The 26,776-nt window shown below is 38.2% G+C and overlaps 2 protein-coding genes across 2 annotated transcripts in view; both read left to right on the top strand.

The window, feature by feature from the left end:
- Positions 1 to 3,075: 3,075 nt before the first annotated feature.
- Positions 3,076 to 4,626, top strand: LOC126088383 (uncharacterized). The gene is made up of 3 exons (XM_049906523.1): positions 3,076 to 3,213; positions 3,646 to 4,152; positions 4,228 to 4,626. The coding sequence occupies exons 2-3, from the start codon at positions 3,658 to 3,660 to the stop codon at positions 4,624 to 4,626; spliced, it is 894 nt and encodes a 297-aa protein (XP_049762480.1). The 5' UTR covers positions 3,076 to 3,213; positions 3,646 to 3,657.
- A 9,877-nt stretch (positions 4,627 to 14,503) lies between these two features.
- LOC126190938 (uncharacterized) overlaps positions 14,504 to 26,776 on the top strand; it is a 101,849-nt gene continuing 89,576 nt past the window's right edge. The window contains exons 1-2 of the mRNA XM_049931581.1: positions 14,504 to 15,146; positions 21,011 to 21,199. Of these exons, the coding sequence (XP_049787538.1) occupies positions 14,673 to 15,146; positions 21,011 to 21,199 (663 nt within the window). The 5' untranslated portion in view covers positions 14,504 to 14,672. The remainder of the gene's footprint in view (positions 15,147 to 21,010; positions 21,200 to 26,776) is intronic.

Below are 26,776 nucleotides of genomic sequence, written 5' to 3'. Positions count from 1 at the left end.
CATTTAATATTAATTACCAACTTATACTGTAATTACTTAACTATTTTTCTGCAATCACCAATAATTCATATTGTACCTGTTTTACACTTATTTCCATAAGTTGTGAGGTCCTTCAGAGCAATGATCAAGAAAAGACACAGGTATTGAAGGGAGCCTTGGCAGCATTGTGAGATGTGGCACAGTGATAGGTACAAGTTATACTAGAAAAACAGCCATGGGCTGTGAATGGAACTTTTTTTAATATCCTTCTGCTTATGGTGTAGATTGTAAGGAGTGGGATGCCCTATCATGGAAATATAGGATACACTATTGTTATTCATATTTCAGATTGGACTGTGTATTATGACTTGCAGTAATCCCTAGTGTGGTCGATGCATATTCAATCATGTCAAGTATGGGGAGTGAGTTAGCCACTCTAGATCCACGATGACTTCATTTTCCAGATACTTGTCCATGAGGTCAGCCCGGTATTGGTGGGTATTATCATCCATCAGATGGAACCCAATTCAAAGTTTAATGTAATAAGACTGACATAATAGTGGAATGGGTAATTCCTATGGATCACTGCTATCACACTATCACAGTATCCCTGAAAAACATGTTCAGTAATATATTTGCTTGTAGCTTGATGCTGCTTCAGATGAGATCATTAACAGGACAATATCAGTTAGTTTTCACAATATTTGCAGGTTTTAACATCTCTCAGTTCCAGATATAGAAAGGCAAGAATTTTTCTCCAAGCTAAATGCTGATCCATATGTGAAGAGGAGACTGTTCTGTGTTCATTTATATCCTGCCTTTTCTTGGAGTCATTCATGTTGAGTTAGATATCACATTTGCTTAGCCATATGGCACCTTTGTTTGAAGGGAAAATATCAGCAGATCACTCTTGCTAGAGTTGCACTCCAGATTTCCCTGTTGTCGTATCCAACTGACTCTTCAAATAAATGCTGAATGAAAGAATCTTTGGCTTTAAAAGCAACTGTTTTGTGACTAAAAATAGAAATATGATGGAGGGATGGATTTTGTCCATATCATCAGAACAAAGGAAAGAGATGCAGATTCTGTATAAAATAGCCAACTAATACAATGGACAAGATATTATTTTCCAAGAAGCTAATAAATACTGTTAAAGTGTATGAAATCAGCATATGAATTCCACACTCAGTGGTATTGGAATTAAAGCATAACCATTAATGTGAATCAAAGATCAGAACATGAAAGAAGGAGGGAAAAGATGAAGTAAAATGCAAGGGTTTTGTGAAGGAAGACACAATGTGAAATCATAGAGCAACTACCTTACTGAAGGTGGGGAAATGAGTGCCAAGAGGCAGTTAAAGAAATGAGAAGATGGAAGGCAGATGGAGAGAAAAGTAAATAATACACAACAGCACAAAAGGCAGGTGAACTTATGTCTTATAAAGCACCAAGAATTAAGCTTTTATTGGAAAAGCAAAAGGAGTAAGAAGATCTCGTGTTTAAAACTAAGCACCTATTCCCATGCTACTTTTGAAATTTAAATATCTAGGGCTCATGTTATAGACTTATGATATATAAGGAACATTTGAAACCAGTAATGGAGAAGACAAAAGAATTAGTTTTTGGGGTGCTGGTGGGGAAGAATAGTACATTTGTTAAGGAAACTGCATACTAGACACTAGGGTGAACATGTTTTAGAGTACTGCTCGAGGATTGCTTATGAAGAAGGTCTGACAACAGGCAGTGAACTAGTTCAGAAACATGCTACTAGGATTGTAACAGGTCATACAGCTCATGCTAATGTGCAATGGAGATGCTTTGGGAAATTAGAGAAAGCTAATGTTCTCACTAAAACATGTAGAGTAAAATTAGAGAACTCAAACATTGGAAAATCCAGGATGGAATGCAACAATATTATGAGGAGGAAAGTTGCTACTCACCATAGAGTGAAGATTCTGAGTCACAGATAGGCCCAACAAAAAGATTTTTCACACTTAAGGCTTTCGGCCAATGGCCTTTGTCAACAATAGACACACATAGCACACACACTCATGCAAATGCAACTCACACACACAACTGCAGTCTCAGTCTTGTTTCAGTTGCCTGAGACTGCAGTTGTGTGTGTGGGTTGCATTTGCGTGCGTATAATTGTCAATTGTTGACAAAGGCCACTGGCCAAAAGCTTTAAGTGTGAAAATCTTTTTGTTGTGCCAATCTGCGACTCTGCATCTTTGCTATATTGTGAGTGGCAACTTTCCTTCTCATAATAAAATTAAAGAACTGTTGTTCACCTCCATGTACAATGGCTACAGTGAGCCAACCATTACCATGATCAAAAGTATCATTAATGTCAATTCTGAAATTAAGTCTACAACCACAGAAGACACAAGGTCCATCAACTAGAGTGTGGGCTGCAACACTCTTCACTGGAATACGATTCTTCTTGTCCCCAGATGTTGTGGTGAACTCAATGTTCTCAATCATTTTATAAATTGTCTGTTTAGAACGGCGACAAATTCTCCTGTAAGGCATCGTGGCAGCGTTCAATGCAGTTGCCTGTGCAGCAGCAGCAGTGCGAATGAGCCTCTGTGCGGCTCTCGCTCGCTTATATAGTATATGTAGTAGCTTGGACTTAGAATATTTTCACAGTGCCAGCGGAACATTATCCCAGACGTGCACACTGGGTGTTCTAGATATGCGCGTCCGCTGGCGCTCCACCACAATTGCGTCAGCCAGCCGCAGCTGCAGGAGGTCAGCAAGGTCAAGCAATAAGTCTATTAATAGAACAAAACCGTTGCATCCTTGAGCCCCCTGGTTCGTGATGTACCCTTGTCCGGTTAGTGGCTGATGCTACAGATCAGTTTGCATAAAGATGAATTTATTTATGAAAATACAAAGTACAGTCACAGTTAGGCTGTGTAACCATTCTGCTGTCCCATTACATACCTTGCAAGCAATGAGAACAAGATAAGAGAGACCAGAGGACAAATGAAGGCAGAGAAAGAATAATTTCTCCTTCACTTCAAATACAAGTGTAGTATCGCATTGTGGCTAACACTGATATGAAGTGCGATCTTCTGCATGCTGCATAGTATCCTCTAGAATACAAATGTAAATGCAAATGGCCTGGACATAATTGAATACTGATGACATCGTAACATATTAGGTCAATGACAACAAAGTCTTCTCATCAAATATGCAGTTCATACCTCTGAATAAATAATTTTGACTCAAGTATGTACCTTTTTTCTAAAATTGTGGTTTATTATATCCATAATGTATGGTTCTAAATCATTCAAGAATATCAATAATTGTAATAAGACTTCACCATTATTAATTTAGCATAAAAGACTTTTGGTACCATTAATATGTTGCTGCCACAATATGATATACTTTCACGTGTAATGGTTTTTCTGTTAGTTTAGTCTAATCATTACTTATTTTAAACTAACATTCCAGTTATAATGATGCCTGTAAATGATAAATATATTGTGTATACTCTTGATAATTTTTTAAATCTTTATGTTGGTACCTTTCTGGCCACAAGTTATATACATGTAACTTATTAGAAAATATATAAGGCAAAATCAAAATTAAAATTTTTTTACACATTTGTGTAACTTATTTATCAGTTTGGCATTGTATTAAATCTGCTGTTTTTTACAGGCTATTGCAGCAATGGTGAAACATTTGAAATGGAATCATGTGATGGTTGTGCATGGTACTGATGACTACAGTAAAAATGTTCTGCATACATTTATCAGCTTAACAACAATGAGTGATGACTTTTGCATAGTCTCTGCCCAGGAATATCGCACTGCCCCTCAAACGGGAAACAGTGACATTGATAGACAAACTGTTACAAAAAATCAGCAGCTTTATGGGTCTATGTTGTCTGTCCTAAAGCTGCAGCTTCCCATAGTGGTTCTTATGAGTTTCTCCAACTATTACTCTTTTTTGAAAGATTTCGGTACATATCTACATTCTGGAAACCTGTCACATGATATTGATAGTAAACAAAAGAAGAATAAATTCATTTTTTCTGACCTTCTAACGCATGAAGATTTATCCTTAATAAATGAAACTTCTTTTGATGTCTACTCTGTGACATTATTACCTGATTATGTGCCAGCATTTGAGGACTACTGGGAAAATAGAAAAGCTCATGTGAAGGTAAATGTCAAAAGTAATGATTCATATTTGCAGCTATTAAGTTGAACTTCTCTCTGAAGTAATTATGTGTTTCAGAATTTGTCACAGACACACACACAGAAGGACAGATGGCTTTTTCAGTACCTTCAGCAGATACGTAATACAACAGAGGACTCACTACATATTGCATTACGAACAAGAGCTGTACTTTCTTCCAGCTACACAGTCCTTGTATTTGCTCAAGCTCTAGAACAGGCCTGGAAATCTGCATGTTTCAATAAACATGATGACTTCTGCCCAGAAATGATGGATCTTGGAAGAAATGTGTTCTTGGAAAATTATTTTGAGCCAGTCCTAAAGAACTCTGCAGTGTTCAATCAAAGTGAAACTGAGGAAGAGCAAAGAAAGTTTCACACTTTTGTGCTTGTGAAATACCAGAATTCCATACAGAAAAATGATTCTGTTGAGTTAACCAAGGTGATTTACAACAATTAAATAGTTATAAATTTTATAAACATTTTTTACATTCATTTCTCTTCAGCTTTTTTAGTTTCTACTTAAGACATATATCGTTTCTAAAAATCGTGTATTTCTGTAGAGAGAAAGCAACTGATTGATTGCTTAAAGTATTTTGTAATAGTCTTTCTTTTCTCACTGCTGTTTGCCTGAAGTAATAACATTTTCATAAGTGTAGAAAAATAATAAAGGCAATAGAATGAGAAAAAGTTGACACTTACCTGCAAGGCACATATACATTCTGTTGATGACTGCAGTTTAACATCTGAACTTGTATACTTGATCAAATCAAACATATACATTTAATATCCCCACCCACCTGCCACCTCAGCCCCCTCGCCCTAGCCAGGCAAACATCATCTACAGATTATGCATTCCAGATAGGATAGACGGCGGGCTGAATGCATGGAATTATAGGCAAGGAGGAGGAGGGAGAGCAGGGTAGGGGAAAAGGAATATGCAATTAGGGATCCTTTCAATAAATGAGTATATAAACAAAGACAGTGATACATTGCCCACACTTATGTTGGGAAGGAGTTGGCGAGTGAGATGTAAAATGTGGATACAGACTATTGAGAAAGCAATGTTAAAGCAGTAAAGGATCCAGAATGATAGAAAAAACTCAAAAAGAATAGTGGGATGTGTAGTTACACTAGCAATATAATTAATGTAAGGGGCAGGAATATGTGCAAAGATAGTGTAGAGGAGGAACTAGAGTGACAACAGGGACTCAAATAAATGGCTGTCCTCCAGTTTTATCTAGGCACATTTACAAAGTTATCAATGTTTCTGAAACCAAGAATGGACAAATGAAGGACAACTAATGTCAATTTCTATGCAAGTACTTACCGTAATCCAGGAATTATTCAGATTTTTATATATAGGACAGCTGAAGATGCCCACATTGTAAAACTGGAATTGACTGTAAAATATGGGATTTTCTCTACAGCTGAGTAGTAATACATCATGAAATCCAGAACAGTTTACTGGTGCTGTTGATCATCACCTATGAAAATTATCAGGGTATCCTTGGAACTGGGGAAGGGTCAGTATCAGGTGGAGGACACGAATCGTTGGGTACTGAGCCTAGTACTGAAAGAGGGGTAAGGGGGCAAGGACAAAAAATATGTTTAAGAGGCATTTCCCTTCTGTACAATTGAGAAACACAAGTGTTAAATGGAAGAGTGCAGATGACATAGGATTTGAATTAGATGTAGGATTTACTCACATTTTCTACACTTTAAAGTCTCCCCCCAACTGGTCAATCTTACTCTTGGGTACAGTGACCCTTTATTACAATGGACAGTTGGTTTGTGATCAGCACAAAGGCTGTGCAGTGCTTGCAGCAAAGTAAGTATATGACAGTCTGCTGGTCATTTCTACAAAAGTAAGAATACTGGTGATGTGACAGGAAGAGAGAGAGAGAGAGAGAGAGAGAGAGAGAGTGAGGAGGGGACGGGGGAAGGGGAGGGACAAGTGAGAGAGAGATTATCCTATACAACTAGTTGGAAGCTGAGCTGCAATCAAGAACTTGCTTCTCCATACTGCTTCTATATCAGTGGGTTTCAAACTTTATGCATTCATGGCTCCCTGAACCAGAATATTAACCCAAGCTCCTTTTGCTTATAAAGTCTGACTTGAAGTTTGGGTAAATTAACTTCAGTTTTAAAAAATGGACAAGAGTAACTAATTTTGGAGTCTTTCTCATACCTCATCCACCACATCTTAAACTATTACTCACCCAAATAAGATTACAGCATTAGAAAAGACTAGCTATATATGTGTGATGCAATTAAAATAAAATGAACAAGAGTAGTTGACATAACAATATTATGAGAAGGAAACTTGCTACTCCTCATGTAGCGGAGATGCTGAGTCGCAGATAGGCACAACAAAAAGACTCTCACAATTGTAGCTTACGATGATTAAGGTCTTCATCAACAATAGACACACACACACACACACACACACACACACACACACACACACACACACACACACACACACACACACACACACACATGCAAATGCAACTCACACACATGACTGCAGTCTCAGGCAACTGAAACCACAATGCAAGCAGCAGCACCAGTGCATGATGGGAGTGGTGACTGGGTGGCGGTAAGGGAGAGGCTGGGGTGGGGAGTGGGAAGGATAGTATGGTGGGGGTGACAGACAGTGAAGTACTGCAGGTTAGAGGTAGGGCAGAGGAGAGGTGGGGAGGGGGGAGGAAGTAGCAGAAAAGGAGAGAAATAAAAAGACTAGGTGTGGTGGTGGAAAGACGGCTGTGTAGTGCTGGAATGAGAACAGGGAAGTGGCTGGATGGATGAGGACAGAGACTACCATATTTACTCGAATCTAAGACGCACTCGAATCTAAGCCGCACCCGAAAAATGAGACTCGAAATCGAGGAAAAAAATTTTCCCGAATCTAAGCCGCACCTGAAATTTGAGACTCGAAATTCAAGGGGAGAGAAAAGTTTTAGGCCGCACCTCCAAATCAAAACAAAGTTGGTCCATTGTAATACGAGACACAATTTAGGTCGAATGAATGACGATACAGCTACAGGAGTTTGGTTCGAGTCGTAAGCTTAACAGTTAAGTTTTACCAGGTAGCCATTGCTATACGTCAGGCGCTCCGTCCGTATTTATATGGGTACCCTTCCTTTTCACGTGCTTCGTCTGGTTTGAATCGATTGCTTATTTTGCTTTGATCTGATAAGTGCCGTTTTCTTTGTTATAGGTGTTAACGTCACTCTGAGCTGAAAATGCATTACTGTACTGTGTAATGCATTGTTTGTCTCATTCTGATAGTGCGTGTTTACGGCCTGTCGCCGCGCGCGGCATCGCTTGCTTTTGTGCGCGCTACCGCCGCTTAAAATTAAAAAAAAAAGAAAAGAGAGGAATCGTCTCACTAGCGAAACAATGGCAAGAGACTGCTATTTGTTGTTACTTACACTGCTTTCTTTGATAATGATCAACAAGAACCAAATAATAGACTGCATATGATAGAATATGTTCTGAACGAGAGTTAGGCGAAAAGTTTTCTCCGTTTGAAAATCTTTGCGGCCGCTTCTCTAGTACGTCAAATTCTGCACAGGAATTAGTCATCTTAGATTTAAAAATCTAATCAGTTGCCGTGCTTAATTTCTGACTGTATCACTATTAGGCATAAGAAAAATACGAATGTAAACATGACACGATACGTATATTCTTCCGCGTTTGCTGTTGTCTCACTCTAGTTTCGTAGTTTATTAGGCAGATAGGATTTAAATGAAATAGCAGCAAACATGAAAGAATACGTGGCATAATGTTTACATTCATATTATTCTTATGGTGAAGAGAATACTGCATGTGATTCACATTTCGTCAGGTTCCTATTAGCAACCACCTCTTCTCACAGGTAGTAAAAAATTCAACACGTAGAGTTGGCCATATTGACAAACATCCCAAACAATCTGGCCAGTCGGATTTTCGTAGTACATTGAAATTCTGCTACATTCGAAGATGAACAATACGGAATTTGTATTTACTTCGTTGGATAAGGCGGAGAAAAAAGCTCGTCTTCCACCTTTTTTTTTAATTTATTTACTGACGCAGAGATTTTGGTGCCAGTATTTATCTCTGTGCCTACAAAGCATCCCCTTGTAGCGCTACATATATTCGATGGCAGAAGTTAGTTGTGGCGGCACCTACCAACATTTTTCAGAACTTCCGCTTGCTTTGCACTCGATTCTAAGCCGCAGGCGGTTTTTTGGATTACAAAAACGGGAAAAAAAGTGCGGCTTAGATTCGAGTAAATACGGTAACAAAGGTTGGGGTCAGGAGGATATGGGAATGTAGACATATTGCAGGGAATGTTCCCACCTGTGCAATTAAGAAAAGCTGGTGTTCAGAAAAGCTGCAGTTGGTGGGAAGGATCCATACGGGACAGGATGTGAAACAGTCACTGAAATGAAGGATACCATGTTTGGCAGCATGTTCAGTAACAGGGTGGTCCACTTGTTTCTTGGCCACAGTTTGTTGGTGGCCATTCATGCGGTCAGACAGCTTGCTGGTTGTCATTCCTACATATAATGCAGCACAGTGGTTGCAGCTTAACTTGTAGACCACATGACTGGTTTCACAGGTAGCCCTGCCTTTGAGGGGATGGGTGTGTTAGTGACCGGACTGGAGTAGGTGGTGGTGGGAGGATGTATGGGACAGGTATTGCACCTAGGTCTGTTGCAGGGGTATGAGCCATGAGGTAAGGGATTGGGAGCAGGGGTTGTGTGAGGATGGACGAGTATATTGTGTAGGTTCGGTGGATGGCAGAATACGAGTGTGGAAGGGATGGGAAGGATAGTGGGCAGGACATATCTCATTTCAGGGCACAATGAGAGGTAATGGAAACCCTGGCAGAGAATGTAATTTAGTTGCTCCAGTCCTGGGTGGTACTGTGTTACAAGGAGAATACTCCTCTGTAGCCGGACGGTGGAACGTTGGGAGGTGGTGGGAGACTGGAATGATAAGGCATGGGAGATTTGTTTTTGTACAAGATTGGCAGGATAATTACGGTCTGTGAAGGCTTCAGTGAGACACTCAGTATATTTCAAGAGGGACTGCTTGTCATTGCAGATGCGATGACCATGGGTGGCTAGGCTGTACAGAAGGGTGGCAGCTGTCAAAGTGGAGGTATTGGTGGTGGTTAGTAGGTTTGATATGGACAGAGGTACTGATGTAGCAATCTTTGAAGTGGAGGTCAACATCTAGAAGTGTGGATTGTTGTGTTGAATAGGACTAGGTGAAACAAATGGGGGAGAAGTTGTTGAGGTTCTGGAGGAATGTGGATGTGGTGTCCTCACCTTTGATCCAGATAGCAAAGATGTCATCAATGAATATGAACCAGGTGAGGGGTTTAGGATTCTGGGTTCTTAGGAAGGATTCCTCTAGATGGCCCATGAATAGGCTGACATAGGATGGTGTCATGGGGGTGCCCATAGCCGTACCCTGGATTTGTTTGTAGTTAATGCCTTCAACTGAATTACATTCTCCGTCAGGGTTTCGATTACCTCTCCTCATTCCTTGAAATAAGAAATGTCCTGCCCACTATCCTTCCCAATGAGTTTAGTTAAATGATCTCCAGACACAGGCTTCTATTTTTCACTAAGTCAATGTCACTATCTTCTAAAACATAGTAAAAAGTAGGAAAAATGTAATGTACATCTTTATCATCCAAACTTTTCTTCCTCAATAGTAGTTTGTTTCTGAAGGCTGAAATTTTGCCTGGCAGGTGCAGGATGTCCATTTCATTACTTTGAAGGGATACATTGAATCAGTTGATTTTTTCAAATATGTCACAAAGATATGCCTGCTTTGAAACAAAGTCACTGTCTACAAATTTTGCAGAACTCATCTTGAACAAGATAAGAATAAAATTCATTGCTGAGTTCATACACCTTTTTGAAGACTTTCCCACCTGCAAGAGTTACTGATATAAATAGTGGAACTGTGCTCAACCCTCATGTCAACACACTATTGTTGGAAACACCTTGACTTAACATGCTAACTTTTAAAGAAGTTTATGTTTTTGATCACTGATTGAAAAACCTCATGAATGACAGGGCTCAAGCTTTTTGATGCCAGTGCTTCTTGGTGAATAAAACAGTGTGTCCAAATAGACTACGAGCCTCTGTACAGACCAGAGCTTGTAATGCAATGTAACAACCAGCCATACTGTGACCTCCATCTGTACACACACACGTAACCAGTTTTTCCAGTAAAAGAGTGTAATATTTGAAATAAGGCTGTTTCTTTTTTTCTAAGAGTTATTTTCCTGTGGAAAAAATGATGTTTATAAAATACACTGAAGAGCCAAATGAACTGGTACACCTGCCTAATATTATGTAGGGCCCCTGCAAGCTCTAAAAGTGGTGCAACACAACTTGGCATGACTCAACTAATGTCTGAAGTCATGCTGGAGGGAATTGACATCATGAATCCTGCGGGACTGTCCATAAATCCATAAGAGTATGAGAGGGTGGATGGATGCTCCATAATGTTCATGTCTGGGGAGTTTGGTGGCCAGTGGAAGTATTTAAACTCAGAAGAGTGTTCCTGGAGCCACTCCATAGCAATTGTGGATGTGTGGGATGTCACACTATCCTGCTGGAGTTGCCCAAGTCTGTCAGAATGCACAATTGACATGAATAGATGCAGGTAATCACACAGAATGCTTACGTATGTGTCATCTGTCAGGGTCATATCTTGACGTATCAAGGGTCCCGTAGCACTCCAATTGCACACGTTGTAACTGTCTTTTAAATGTTACTACTTAACTTGTGTTGGCCTGTGGTTCATCGATGTTGTGGATGCTGTGAATAATGAGAACATCATGAAAATTTCAAGCTTGACAAATTATTTACTGACATCAGCTGATCGACAGAACTGACATAAGTGCAAAACAACTGACAAAACTGATTTCCTTTTCAACCTCGCTGTGTTGCTTTAAATACCATTTTAACAATTGCTACCATTTTTAATTTATTATAAAATGTAACTTACAATTAAAAACTATTTCATCTAAACTAACTGCTGTTACTTTTGTACAGGTTATAAAATATTATGTCAAATAACATGATATTTTTTATCATCATCTTGGTTTCATGTGTGAGAATTAATGCACAATCTGATTTCAACAATTATTTTGATTTTACTTTAATTTCGTAATTATTGACTGTATGGATTTTATTGCTAATGGTTGTTTGAAGTATACACATCATGCTTCACCAGATTACATAAATTAAATACATGCATGTTTTCTCAAATACCAGAATTTCCTAAATTTGAGTGGTGCAACTAACAAGAGGTAAATATCTGCATAATTTACAAGCATCATTAATTACAATGGATTATGTAAAAATGAATAATGAATGAAATTACATCACTGGATAATGACTTATTTTCATTTGAATTGTAATGAGGTTTTTGTGTTATCAAATTTACAAATCACAATTATGGTAATTAGAGGTGTTAGTTATTTATGCTATCATTTCCACAGCCTCTTAATATTTGTTGCTAAACATTTATTACTTCAGTTTCATGATCTAATATTTAATTTGGCATATATACATATTTTTTGTTAATGACAACAATCTGTTAACAATCATGAGAATGTGCGTCATTCCAGACTACTCTGTATGTATTTACAAAGAAGAATATATTTTTTTGGGCAAACTGAACTGAATGACACGTATAAAAATACACATAAAAGACCATACGAAGCACTGAATCATACAATAAATACACAAATGCATATAAAAAAGCTTGTATCAGACAGTTCATAACAATTTTGGGGGAGGCTGTTTCATTATAATGTCCCACACCATTACAGAACCCCCACCAGCTTCAACAGTCCCCTGCTGACATGCTGGGTCCATGGATTGATGAGGTTGTCTCCGTACCCATACACATCCACCCACCTCATACAATTTGAAACAAGACTCCGCCGACCAGGCAACATGTGTCCAGTCATCACCAGTGCTGACAGACCAAGGAAAGGTGTAAAGCTTTGTGTCATGCAGTCATCAAGGGTACAAGAGTAGCCTTTGGCTCCGAAAGCCCATATGAGTGATGTTTGATTGATGGTTCACGGGCTGACATTTGTTGATGTCCCAGCATCAAAATATGCAGTAATTTGTGGAAGGATTGCACTTCTGTCAGAATGATTCTCTTCAGTCGTTGTTGGTCCCATTCTTGCAGCATCTTGTCCTGGTTACAGTGATGTTGGAGATTTGTTGGTTTACCAGATTCCTGATATTCACGATACACTCATGAAATGGTCGTACGGGAAATTTCTCACTTCGTTGCTACCTTGGAGATGTTGGGTCCCATCGCTCATGCACCGACAGTAACACCACAGTCAAACTCACTTAAATCTTGATAACCTGCCACTGAAGCAGCAGTAAGCAATCTAATGACTGCACCAGCCACTTGTTGTCTTGTATAGGTGCTGCCGACCTCAGCACTGTTTTATGCCTCTTTACGTATCTCTGCATTTGAATATGCATGCCTATACCAGTTTCTTTGGAACTCCAGTGTATGTTGCCATGTATAAACTGTATGTGACTAATTATATGTGCATCACTGTGAAAAACAGATTCACAACTAATCTTTGAATTTTTCAACCAGCTGTGTGTGTCACCTCTACCAAGTATTCGAGGACTGCTAGTATTATATGACAAAAACACACAGCTTAGTTGCACTGCAGCTGACTCACCTGTCATAAATAGATGCCATGTCTAGAGCAACTGGTGAAATATCTTCCACTATACTTGCCACCTTTGGCAGGTCAAAATTCAGGGCACTGCCACCTTTGGCAAGTCAAAAGTTGGGACATTTCAATCAAAAGGTAGCACTTAGTATATGGAATGTGCAATTCTTTCTAACTGTCATCAGTTCTTATTCTCACAACAAAACTAAACTACAAAAACCACACTTGAAATTTAAAATATTTAAAACTTAACAGTATTTGCCTTATACATTGATGAAAATCAATGGGCTGGGGCTGGAACTTATAGATTCAGAATTGTCATCACTATGCTCACTTCCACTGCTATTCATCATTCCACTTAATCTACTTATCATTTTGGACTTTGGAAAACCCTCTAATAATCATAATACCGTACAGATAATGTTTTGCTTGTACAGAACAGTGATAGTGTGTCAGTAGTCCTTCAGTCAGTCACTCCATAAATACAACTAACTCTTCAACATTATTATGAAAACGGGGCAGCAAACAGTTGACATTTAAACCCATTGTTTTGTTACTCTCTTGTGTATTTTACACATATTTTCTTTGGCGTCCAAGAGAAAGTTCATAAACTGAAGAATATGAAATTCAAAAGTGTGCTATATGATATAAAAAAAGGAAAGTGTAAAAGTAAATAAAAAAGTAGGAACTTGAGGGTATCCTGTCATACTTGTGTGGGGGACATGGATCAATTATAGAAAAGTAGGGACAATCCCTACAATATTGGGACACGGGAACCCTGTTTCTTGCTTGGCTCCTTGCTTTTGGCTACATGGTTGGCAACTTTGTACAAAAGACTTTGTAGGAATTGTAGGTTGTTTGGATAAAATCTTTTTTGTAGCATTTCTTTCAACTTATGGGAAAAATAGTCTCATGATTTACTTACCTAACTATCACAATTCGACTAAAATTTCATTTAATGTTACTAGGAAGATTTTTCTCTAGCTATAACTTTGAAACAAGTGGCAGACAGTGGACATTTTTCATTTCCAGCAGTAGTACACATGAAATTGAATTTAAAGTAACTGTAATTCCTGCATTTTCTTCTATTTATGTCTTTAGCAGCATACACTTTAAATGTCATGATTTATGCTTACACTGAAAAACTTGTCCGTACTGACAGAGAAACAAATTTCACAGAAGACAAACAACAATTGAAAAGACCTGCAGCTGACAGAACTAGTTTTCAACCTGATTGTTGCTAAATAGAAAGAAACAAGTTACTTAGAATGATTCAAATGCCATAGCCCACATGCTTTTATTTACTTAGACACCAAATAAACCAAATCATTATTTTGTAGAATCTATCATGATGCCCCTGCTGTAAGGCTGCAATGCCCCTGGGAGCCGCGACACACAGTTTGAAAATTCCTGTTCTATCTGATAACTGGTTTTCTCTCCTAATAGTATTTAATATCTACCAGTATCTTCTTTTCCACTGTAGAACAAGAGCTTAATTTTACTACAGTGTGTGGTAAACACAAGAAATCTTAATTACTTTATGTTGGTTTCTGTCACAGGTCATGCTCTTCAACTCAGCCAGTGGTGCACATTTAGTAAATGAAGAGATTCTGCCTAACTTAATTGTTGCTTGTCCTGTGGATGAGAATGGTGAACAAGACTGCAGTATATGTTCTCAAATCAGACATGACCGCGGAGATTCAGGCAGACACTACAGTGTTTATGCTCAAAATGTACACAAGGTGGAGACAAGGAAACTTGTGACTCAGACATATATGGAAGAGAAAGACTATACAATACTTCTCAAGTCACAGAATAATATGTATGTTGCATTTGTACTTCCTGTTCATAATGGCACTGATGCTGATTCACTTATTCAATGCAGACAGGATGCTCCAGTTGATACTGAGGCTGTGAGACAACTAGAAGCATTTCTGTGGGCGCTACAAAAAGTGAATGGTAATTTGAAAAAGACTGTAAGTGGAAGTATTGAAATAGGAGCCATTTTATTGGATACCTGCAGTTCACGGGTGAGAATGATGACATTAGCTGCAGGATTAGAAACGTTTTCAAATAAGATCACTGATCAACATAGTCATAAAGTAATAGCAGCCATCAATGGATTAAGATCACCTGATGGAAAAGTGTTGGATGAAATTTTGTCTTCGCTTAATATAACATCCATATCAGTCAGCCAGTCAACTACTTTCAGAACTGTGGACACAAACAGAGGAGCTTTCATACTACAGGTAAGAAATAAAGTTTATGGTGGTGGAAATTGTTTTGCCACAACTGCTTTCTATTAAACTATTACTTTTTTGTTTGAAAAATATGTCATCTTTATACCACTGTTGAACAGAAGTTAAATTTTATTAATTGTTTATAGTGTGCTCCGTACAAGTAGAACATCAAAAGTTTTAAAACAAAAAACTTGAAGTGATGTGGAATAAAATTACATTTGATTAATGTGCAAGCAACTACTTTGAAAAAATGATATTTTTCTTCCTCTTATAGTACTCAGCTACTGTTTTACAAATTACTTGACACTAAATATTTACACAACTTCACTGATTTCAGAGAAGACTATCAACTATCAATATACTGAAAAAACTAAGAAACTGTTTGATATGAACATTGAAGTCAACTGAAATTTAGGTCTCAAAGTCCGAATATTCTGATAAATTGTAGGAGTAGCTAATAAGTATTATTTTACTTTGTTTTTTAATATCCAGGGATTTTGAATTTCTGATCTATGTTACATACTCCCCAAGCCACCATCTGGTGCATGTTTGCGACATTCACTTGCTTTATTATCTTGTTGCGATAATATCGGGCCCTTATATAATAATAGGCACTGAAACTACACATTGTTCAATGTTTAATTTATGGAAAGTGCAATTGAAACATACTTCATTCCATTAAGTGAATACATCGAAAAATTCGTTCCTTTTAACAGCTTCTTCCACTACAAGGGTTAGGCTGAATTATTTGTTTAAATGATGAAATTAACAGCTATTGTTATGCAAACAGTACTTTTGGCAACATTGTTAATTACTTTGGAATTAATTAAGGGCTGGCTTTGCTAACATGTTTTCAAATAGAGCGAAATGGATCATTTAATAATACTATTATTTGTTCCTCCAGATGTTTATAATTAGCATTATTTGTTTATAAGTCAACAATAGAATTTAAGTTATGAAACGATTATAGATTTCACCCTATAACAAAATGAATAGTCAAAGTAAATTAGAAAATCAATTACATACCAAAAACCAAGTACAAAATTAGATGTTGTGTTATATTCTGTAAAACTGAGGGCCAACCTTCCTCTTTTATGAAAACGCAGATTATACTCACCTATGTTAATGGTAATTAGTTAAAAGTGAAAAAAAGAATTTAAGGAGGCAGATGGCAAACCTGAGGGGAAGTAAAAGTATCCCAGCTTGCTTCATCACATGTTGAAGGGTACCTTTTACTACTGCCAGTCATTCCCTTTCCTGTTCACTCATAACAGAGTGATGAAAAACACAACTGTCTATATGCCTCTGTATGAGCCCAAATTTCTCTTATTTTGGTTTTGCAGTGCACATAAGAGATGTACATTTGTGGCTGTAAGTCATCCTGCAGTTAGTTACAAACAGCAGTCCTCTAAACTTCCTCAGTAAGTTTTCACAGAAAGACCAGGGATTCCTATTTGAGTTCCCAGAGCATTTCGGAAATACACATTAATCAGACCCACCAGTAACAAATATAGCAACCCACCTTTGATCTGTTTTGATATCCTCCTGTAATCCAACCTGTTGGGGATCCCAAACACCAAAAGAGTATTCATGAATAGGTTGTACAAGTCTTCTATACATGCTCTACATTATGGATGAGCTACATTTCCCTACAATTCTCCCAATGAATCAAACTTGACTGTTCACCTTCTCTACAATCAACTTTATGTGCTATTTCCATTTCACATCACTTTGCAATGATGTACCTAGATATTTAATCAATGTGACTGTGCCAAGCAGCACACCACTTATACCATATCTCATCTACATTTGGCTTACATTTTCTACATCTAGAACAAGTTCCCATTCACCACACCAAATAGAAATTCTGACTAAATCATCCTCTATTCTCCTATAGTAACTCAAAGTTGACTCTATCCCAGACACTACAGCATCACCAGCAAATGGTCGCCGATTGCTGCTCACCATATCTGTTAGACTGATTATATATACAGACAGCACCACATATCTGGTAACACATTCTGTATGCTTGGATCCCCATTAAAAGTCTGCTGTGGGGCACTGTGTAAAACATTTTCTGGGAATCTAGGAGTATGGATTCTGCCTGGTGTCCTTCAGCCATGGTTTAAAGGATATCAAGAATCAAGAATTTTTTCACCATAGATCATTGTACAATGATATTGGCTTTGTCATACAGGATGTACTAGTACATACAGAATAATAAAAGAAACAAGTGTCAGTACATTACATAATACATATCAAGCATGGCAGTGTACCAAATTTCACCAGGATAGCTTCTAGAAATTAATGGAATAAGCTATGCTATTATCTATTATAATATACTATTGTATTGTTTATTGTATACACTATGTAATTACACACAATTAATCACAGCACACAATAATATGTTTAACTACAGACAACTAACTGTTAAATGCTAATATCCTCCTCAGGCATCTCAAAGAATTTAATGCCATAGAATGGATGATCTGACAGCCAGCTATACCACTTAATTTAAAAAGATATATATATCCATAGACTGAACATGAATTGGCAGTTTACTGAACATTTTGAGTGGGTTAACTTTGTGGGAATTTCCTGTTCTTGCTAATCTGTGGCACGGTATGTCTAAATTACCTTTAGCCCTGGTGTTGTATTCATGTATTTCCTGGCAATAAATTCTGAAATATTATTTTTAATATAGAGTACAGACACATAGCTGTATAAATTCATAATTATGAGTATTCTGAGTCTCAAAAAAAGAGGACAACAGTGCTCCGTATGACCTCTTTTACATATTGTGTGTTAGACTTTTTTTTTGTAATTTCAAGATGTTCTTGATGTGAGGGGAGTACCCCCATATAATCAGACAATATGTGACTGGAATAGCTCAAAGTATGTCACCCTAAGGTACCCTAAGCATACTACCTCCCTTAGTTTCAAGATAAGGTATGCCACCCGAGATATTTTTTCACATACATGATTGACACATTCCTCCTAATAGAGTTTAGAGTCAATGTGAATACCTAAGAGTTTTACTGACTTATTGCCTGCTTCATGTGATGTTCCCATTAAAAGTTGTTGAGATTTATCTAGATTGCACAGGAGCTTATTGGCTGCAAACCAGTCCAGGGCCTTATCGAGTGTTTCTTTTGTTAGTTTATTCCGATCTGAAATGTTCTGATGTGTGGTAAGTAGTATTGTATCATCAGCATAAGACACGGCAGGGTAGGCTATTTTTTTAGGTAAATCATTAATACCGTAGCTACAATGAAGAAGAAGGGTCCAAGGATAGACCTTTGTGGTACACCTGTGCTGATTTATGTTACGCAAGAATTTAGATTTCTGACTGAAATGAATTGTTTTTGGTTACTTAAATAAGAATTTATCACAGCTTAAGTGCTCTCTCTCACCCCATAAAACTCTAGTTTCCCCAGTAGTACATCAACAGGAATGCTATTGAAAGCTTTGCTTAGGTCACATAATACCAGTGATACCATGTTATTGCTTTCAAAAGCTGTTAAGGTTTGGTCAATGATTTCCAAGATGGCCCCTGTTGTGTTTTTTCATTTGCGAAAACCAAACTGATTGCGACATAGGATATTGTGTTTTTCAAAGAAGCTGTTTATTTGTGTGTGTATCAGTGCATCAAATATATTTGAGAATATTGGACCGATGGAGACTGGTCTGTAGCTTTGGGGAAGATGTTTGTCCCCTTTTTTAAAAACTGGTACAACTTTTGATACCATAAATGCATCTGGAAAAATTCCAAATTCTACCCATTTATTAAAAATGAGGGAAGACAGACTTTTACACAAGTGACACTTTCTAAATTCATGCTGATGTGTAGACAGAAGCATCTCTGTTTAAAGGAAATTCAGTATATTTGAGTATAGAATGTGCTCAAGAATTCCTACCTTCTATCTGCTGGTAACCTGTTAAAGACCTTTGAACTGGAATATAAAACTCCACCTTGGTTCCTTGACAAGAATGTTAGTCTATACAGAAAGTAATTTTACTTCTAGAATTGTTGTTGTGAATTCCAGAGTTCATCCTAAATCCACTTTTGTTGACCATAAATAGCTTTAGGGAGTAAATGTACTGGCATATGAGTGTAAGAATTTCAAACTTCCTGAGATTCTTCTGCAAGATATTCAGTTACCAACTTTAAACAATATTCTTATCATATTTTTCTGTAGAATGAATACTTTTCTGATATTAGCTGCATTGCCTCAGAAGATTATTCATGTTTGCCACATTACTAGTAAAGGGCAGTAGTGACCATTTTTCCTTTAACAATAATTGTTTATTGAAGTTGCATACTTGCATAAATTGTTTCACTGGATAAATCTTTTTCAACATATCAGTCATTTTCAATAGCCTGTGAGTATTTCTTGGCCTGAGGTTATGTCAAACATGTCAGGAGTAACCTTTTGTCTGAGGTTCTTACCAGTGGACTGACTAACATGGGTGTAGTGGTGTGTGACCCATACAAATTGAGACTCTCAAAATATTTTGATGCAGCCTTAGGTCAGGAATTGTAATTGGGCTATTGAAAATTACTGACAAGTTAAAAACAGTGTAGTCATAAAATATTTTATGCAAGTATTTGACTTCAATATACCTTATTCATAGGAAACTGTACCATGTGATATTTTGAGCGAACATATGCAAATTGTGACAGCAATTCAAACCATGCAATGAGATTTCTAAGTGCAAATATGTAGAAATGAGGTATTTGGGCAATGTCCCACACTTTCATTATCTAAGTAATTTTAATAGTTTTGAATTTCATAAAAAGAGTGTATGTAGGGTTATGGATTTATGCTCCTTGCTGTGTTTGGGCACTATATCAGAGTAATTACATCATTAGCAAATATCACAATTTTTTGCATCTTCAATAGTCCTAGATAAATCATTTATAAAAATCATGAACAGGAGCAGGTAGGATACCATATTTAATGTTTCCCAACTCTCAGTTTAATTTTATCTCTATAGGATGTGTGAGTCCATCTACATAAGAGAAATCCCTTTATTGCCATATCATTTGAGTTTCTCCAACTGAACTATATGATCTACATAACCAAAGGTGTCTCTAATAATACAGTAACTATATTTCTCTAAGATGAAGGAAAAGTTTGTTAGTGGCACAAATGTATGAGTTCCTTGCCAAATTTTCTGATTGCTGATGTGTTGAAAATAAAAGATGAAATGTGAATGGTATAAATAAACATTGGCAGACTGGCCTCAGTGGCCAGAGACAGTGGTCATGATTGTATGAGTTGTGCTTGTGAGAACATGTGTTTGTTTCCTACTTTAGAAGAAGTCCATTTAGCTGAAAGCTCAGGTGTAGAGCTGCCTTTTTGTTATGCCTGTCTGAAACTCAGTGTTTCCTCTACGTGGTGAGTAGCAAGCAATCTATCCTTTCCATAATATTGTCATCACAATTTTTGTGTGCGTAACAGAAAAATACTTAAGTCTAAACATATTGTAGATGAACTGGATTGAAACAAGTGTAGTTTGTTTGATAGTTGCAATTTAGAGAAGACAGAAATATCTGCTACTTTCTGTTACCACATGAAGCTTTCTTTTATGAATGTTCCAGCTGTTAAAACTGTATGGTAAATGAGAGTTATTGTTAACACCATACAGTGGCCGCTCTTTAGCATGTACAGTTATTCACCAAATAACAAACTGTGTGTTTGTATTAGCTTGAAAACAATGGCATCTGAAACTGGATAGTAGAGTAAAATTGTTAAATTGTTTATTTTGAGCTGTTAATTGTTTTCCTTCTTTCACAGATATACAAATCATTATAGTTACTGATTTTTTAGTATTTTCTCTTGTACTTAGTCAGTTCTTTCTATTTGTAGGTTGCTCCAGAATTAACAGCACTAACAACGGCAGTTATGAAAATGCTTGAACATTTTGGATGGACATATATAAGTGTTGTGTATTCAGCAACAAAGGAAGAGTATGAATTTATGTTTAAACATCTTCATAAAACTGCAGCTCAGTCTGGAGTGTGTTTTGCTCTTGAAGAAGGCTTAAAAACTACAGAGGTATGTCCCAACTATTGTGTAAGGTGCATCTCACCTGTTCTATTTAAGCAATTCCCTACTTCGTATACAGTATCAATTATTGCTTTCAGCGCAGGCATCTACTTAATGCTGATCGATTTGACAAACATCTTGTCATTATCGGGTGAACAGATTAAGTCTGGATGTAGCTGTGTTCTGAATCTTTGATGCCAAGTAGTTAATGTAAACAGCTATTGTAGCATATTGTAAAATTGTAACAGTATTATGAAACTGTGGCTTCAGCTGTCAGAATTGCAGTCATGTGTGTATATGAGTTGCAATTGTATTGCTGTGTGTGTGTATGTGTGTGTGTGTGGTGTATTTTTGACAAATGCCTTGTTAGCCAAAAGCTTGTTTTGTGACAGTCTTTTTGTTGTGCCTATCTGCAACTCAGCATCTCCACTATATGGTAAGTAGCAACTATCCTCTTCATAATACTGTTACATTCCATCCTGGATTTTCCATTATTTGATAATGTAAGACTGTCAGCTTCTGCATTTAAAGTGATAAATAACACAGTAAAACATTTTAAAAAATCCAAATTTGTGAAGATGTTATTTCCATTATAGCTATTAATATGAAAAGTGAAGCTATATCAAGTGAAATACAAGCCATTAATTCATCAGGCTTCAGAAAAGTATAGGAGATATAGGAAAAAACACAATTTTCTTTCATCTGGTTACAGTTTTACCATAATGTCTTCCGTTTTTAGTTTGCGTGTTCTTCTATCTTATCTGACATTTGTTCTTTGTGACCTGTGGTCTCTAGACCTCACTTTTTCTTTTCCTCTCACTTGCTGTTCTGATTCCGTTCTTCGGATTGCCATCTCTCAGTGTTTTGGCCAATGTTTTTTCCGACGATATTCTTGTCCTTCACAATCAGTATGTCATTCATTACCATAGATTTTATATCTTCACAATACTTTTCATATTTATGTGGAATCATTTTTTGCTTTGATCAACATGCATTTTTCTTTATTATGAATTGTATTGGAAATTGCTCAGCTGCACATACAAACTGGAATCAGTATTTAGCATCTTACAGTGCTGTATCCTACACTGTTCTAACAAATGCATAATTCCTTTTGTGAAAAGTCCCACATCATCCTTTTTGAACCACTCTTGTAGTAAAAAGTAATTGTTAACTGTACTTTCACACTATTATCTAATTGCTGTTTGTGCTATGAACACTTTTTCTTTTGTCCCTAGGAAACTATTTCTCACAACCTTACCAGATTCCTTTTCCTACCACTATTGGCTGCAACTAGCACTAGGGTAAACTAGGTTCCAGAAACAACTAAGTGCTAGGTTCCAGAAACATATTAATGTTGTAATATGTTACCTGTAGATTGTGAAGTACAATGAAACTGGCACAATAGTTCATGTTGCTATAGCAATATCTTCTATGAACTTTTACGTGGTTAAGGAAATGAGTTTGAGTTTTGTCTAATTTAAGCTACATTGGAGGTTCAAAACAGGCATTCTTTATCTACACACATACCCTGCAAATTACTGTGAATTGCATGGGAGATGGTACATGCCATTGTACCAGTTGTTAGGGATTGTGGCACCATACATTGGCATACATCATCAGCAAGCCATTGGCTGACTTATTTGTCATACACTACTGGCTATTAAAATTGCTACATCACGAAGATGACATGCTACAGACGCAAAATTTTAACAACAGGAAGAATATGCTGTGATATGCAAATGATTAGCTTTTCAGAGCATTCACACAAGGTTGGCGCTGGTGGCGACACCTACAACATGCTGACATGAGGAAAGTATCGAACCGATTTCTCATACACAAACAGCAGTTGACCGGCGTTGCCTGGTGAAATGTTGTTGTGATGCCTTGTGTAAGGAGGAGAAATGCGTACCACCACATTTCTGACTTTGATAAATGTCGGATTGTAGCCTATAACGATTGCAGTTTATCGTATCGCGACATTGCTGCTCGCGTTTGTCGAGATCCAATGACTGTTAGCAGAATATGGAATCGGTGAATTCAGGAGGGTAATACGGAACGCCGTGCTGGATCCCAATGGCCTCGTATCACTAGCAGTCGAGATGACAGGCATCTTATCCACATGGCTGTAACAGATCGTGCAGCCACGTCTCGATCCCTGAGTCAACAGATGGGGGACGTTTGCAAGACAACAACTATCTACATGAACAGTTCGACGATGTTTACAGCAGCATGGACTATCAGCTTGGAGACCATGGCTGCGGTTACCCTTGACACTGCATCACAGACAGGAGCGCCTGCGATGGTGTACTTGACGATGAACCTGAGTGCATGAATGGCAAAACGTAATTTTTTTGGATGAATCCAGGTTCTGTTTACAGCATAATGGTGGTAGCATTCATGTTTGGCAACATCGCGGTGAACGCACATTGGAAGCGTATATTCGTCATCGCCATACTGGCGTATCACATGGCGTAATGGTATCGGGTGCCATTGGTTACACGTCTCGGTTGTCTCTTGTTCGCATTGGCGGCACTTTGAACAGTGGACGTTACATTACAAATGTGTTAGACCCATGGCTCTACCCTTCATTTTATCCCTGCGAAACCCTACATTTCAGCAGGATATTGCACGACTGCATGTTTATAGGTCCTGTACGGGCCTTTCTGGATACAGAAAATGTTTGACTGCTGCCCTGGCCAGCATATTCTCCAGATCTCTCACCAATTAAAAATGTCTGGTCAATGGTGGCCGAGCAACTGGCTCATCACAATACACCAGTCACTACTCTTGATGAACTGTGGTATCATGTTGAAGCTACATGGGCAGCTGTACCTGTACACGCCATCCAAGCTCTGTTTGACTCAATGCCCAGGCGTATCAAGGCCATTATTATGGCCAGAGGTAGTTGTTATGGGTAGTGATTTCTCTGGATCTATACATCCAAATTGTGTGAAAATGTAATCACATGTCAGTTCTAGTATAACATATTTGTCCAATGAATACCTGTTTATCATCTGTATTTCTTCTTGGTGTAGCAATTATAATGGCCAGTAGTGTAGTTGTCAAATGAGTTCATGCACTGGCCACCAGGGGCACTGTGATTATTCTCTATCTGGTGCAGTGTGACACTCTGTGACTGTGGATTCCCGATACAGAACTTCAGTTAGTTGCTGTTCGACCTGAGACAATTCAAATTACTTTTGATTCAATTCAACTATTTAATGAACCTGTATAAGCTTTTCTGTGGTTTGTCCTAAATAAATTCTCTGATCATAGTACACTGGAATTGATATTTTGTGTCTATGCTGAGATTATGCATGCTTACAGTATTCAATTTGGAAGAATATAAACTATTCTTGCCAGACTGGTAATCCTGACATGATCCAGCCAATGTGAATAAACCTGCGATACCAGAGGTATTGTGAGCAACTTCTCAGGAATTGATATTTTCTGAAATGGTAGATGTAACTATTGTATCAACATTCACAGTGTCACTACCCCCATGTTGGCCACACATTCCCCCACTATAGTCTGCTTAGATCAAGGCAAGTTTTCTCTGCACTGGAATAACTCCACAAAATTTGCTCCTGTTATCAGCCAACTAAGTCATCATTACACTACTAAAGTCCAGGATACAGTAACCACAACCCCTGCAACGGAGCCATATGGAAAGAACAGAATGCCATCTCAGTGTCTCCGACATATGCACAGTGAGATCAATGTGGGCATGATGCTGGATAAACTGCTGAGCACACTGTGGAGTAGCTGATTGCTAGTTCAAGTAAAGGCCATTGTAGCATACCAGACAGAGATGCACTAGATGCTGTAGTGGACCTGGAAGATAGAATTCAGGACACAATCATACCATCCCCATGCAGTACAGCAGTGGCATTGTACAAGAGTCCATCAACAGCTACGATGATGCCTAGGTATTACGACTACCTCTCGAACAAAGTTAATGTCCTGAGCAAACACAGCAGTGCATTACTCTCTTGGCAGAATGCTACGGGACGTCTTTGTAGAAGGTCAAGAAGTTGTTCCTCTGTGAACTTCTCAGCAGTGAGTGGCATCTACATCTACATCTACATGACTACTCTGCAATTCACATTTAAGTGCTTGGCAGAGGGTTCATCGAACCACAATCATACTATATCTCTACCATTCCACTCCCGTACAGCGCGCAGGAAAAACGAACACCTAAACCTTTCTGTTCGAGCTCCTGATTTCTCTTATTTTATTTTGATGATCATTCCTACCTATGTAGGTTGGGCTCAACAAAATATTTTCACATTCGGAAGAGGAAGTTGGTGACTGAAATTTCGTAAATTGACTGAAATTTCGTAAATAGATCTCGCTGCGACGAAAAACTTCTTTGCTTTAATGACTTCCATCCCAATTCGCGTATCATATCTGCCACACTCTCTCCCCTATTACATGATAATACAAAACGAGCTGCCCTTTTTTGCACCCTTTCAATTTCCTCCGTCAATCCCACCTGGTAAGGATCCCACACCGCGGGCCGGCCGGTGTGGCCGTGCGGTTATAGGTGCTACAGTCTGGAACCGCGTGGCCGCTACGGTCGCAGGTTCGAATCCTGCCTCGGGCATGGATGTTTGTGATGTCCTTAGGTTAGTTAGGTTTAAGTAGTTCTAAGTTCTAGGGGACTGATGACCACAGTAGTTAAGTCCCATAGTGCTCAGAGCCATTTTGAGCCACACCGCGCAGCAGTATTCTAACAGAGGACGAACGAGTGTAGTGTAAGCTGTCTCTTTAGTGGACTTGTTGCATCTTCTAAGTGTGCTGCCAATGAAACGCAACCTTTGATTCGCCTTCCCCACAATATTATCTGTGTGGTCTTTCCAACTGAAGTTGTTCGTAATTTTTACACCCACATACTTAGTTGAATTGACAGCCTTGAAAATTGTACTATTTATCGAGTAATCAAATTCCAACGGATTTCTTTTGGAACTCATGTGGATCACCTCACACTTTTCGTTATTTAGCGTCAACTGCCACCTGCCACACCATACAGCAATCTTTTCTAAATCGCTTTGCAACTGATACTGGTCTTCGGATGACCTTACTAGACGGTAAATTACAGCATCATCTGCGAACAACCTAAGAGAACTGCTCAGATTGTCACCCAGGTCATTTATATAGATCAGGAACAGCAGAGGTCCCAGGACGCTTCCCTGGGGAACACCTGATATCACTTCAGTTTTACTCGATGATTTGCCGTCTATTACTACGAACTGTGACCTTCCTGACAGGAAATCATGAATCCAGTCGCACAACTGAGACGATACCCCATAGGCTCGCAGCTTGATTAGCAGTCGCTTGTGAGGAACGGTGTCAAAAGCTTTCCGGAAATCTAGAAATACGGAATCAACTTGAGATCCCCTGTCGATAGCAGCCATTACTTCGTGCGAATAAAGAGCTAGCTGCGTTGCACAAGAACTATGTTTTCTGAAACCATGCTGATTACGTATCAATAGATCGTTCCCTTCGAGGTGATTCATAATGTTTGAATACAGTATATGCTCCAAAACCCTACTGCAAACTGACGTCAATGATATAGGTCTGTAG

Source organism: Schistocerca cancellata, chromosome 6, assembly GCF_023864275.1.
Source record: "Schistocerca cancellata isolate TAMUIC-IGC-003103 chromosome 6, iqSchCanc2.1, whole genome shotgun sequence".
In the NCBI taxonomy this organism is placed as follows: Eukaryota; Metazoa; Arthropoda; class Insecta; order Orthoptera; family Acrididae; genus Schistocerca; species Schistocerca cancellata.
The sequence above is the reverse complement of the archived record's forward strand: the minus strand, read 5'-3'. Positions and strand labels throughout refer to the sequence as shown.

Bases quoted from the DNA above. Each gene is read 5' to 3' on its own strand.
- LOC126088383 (XM_049906523.1), top strand. From the start codon at position 3,658: ATGGTGAAACATTTGAAATGGAATCATGTGATGGTTGTGCATGGTACT. The intron at 4,153-4,227 runs GTAAATGTCAAA...TATGTGTTTCAG, and splicing joins ATAGAAAAGCTCATGTGAAG to AATTTGTCACAGACACACAC.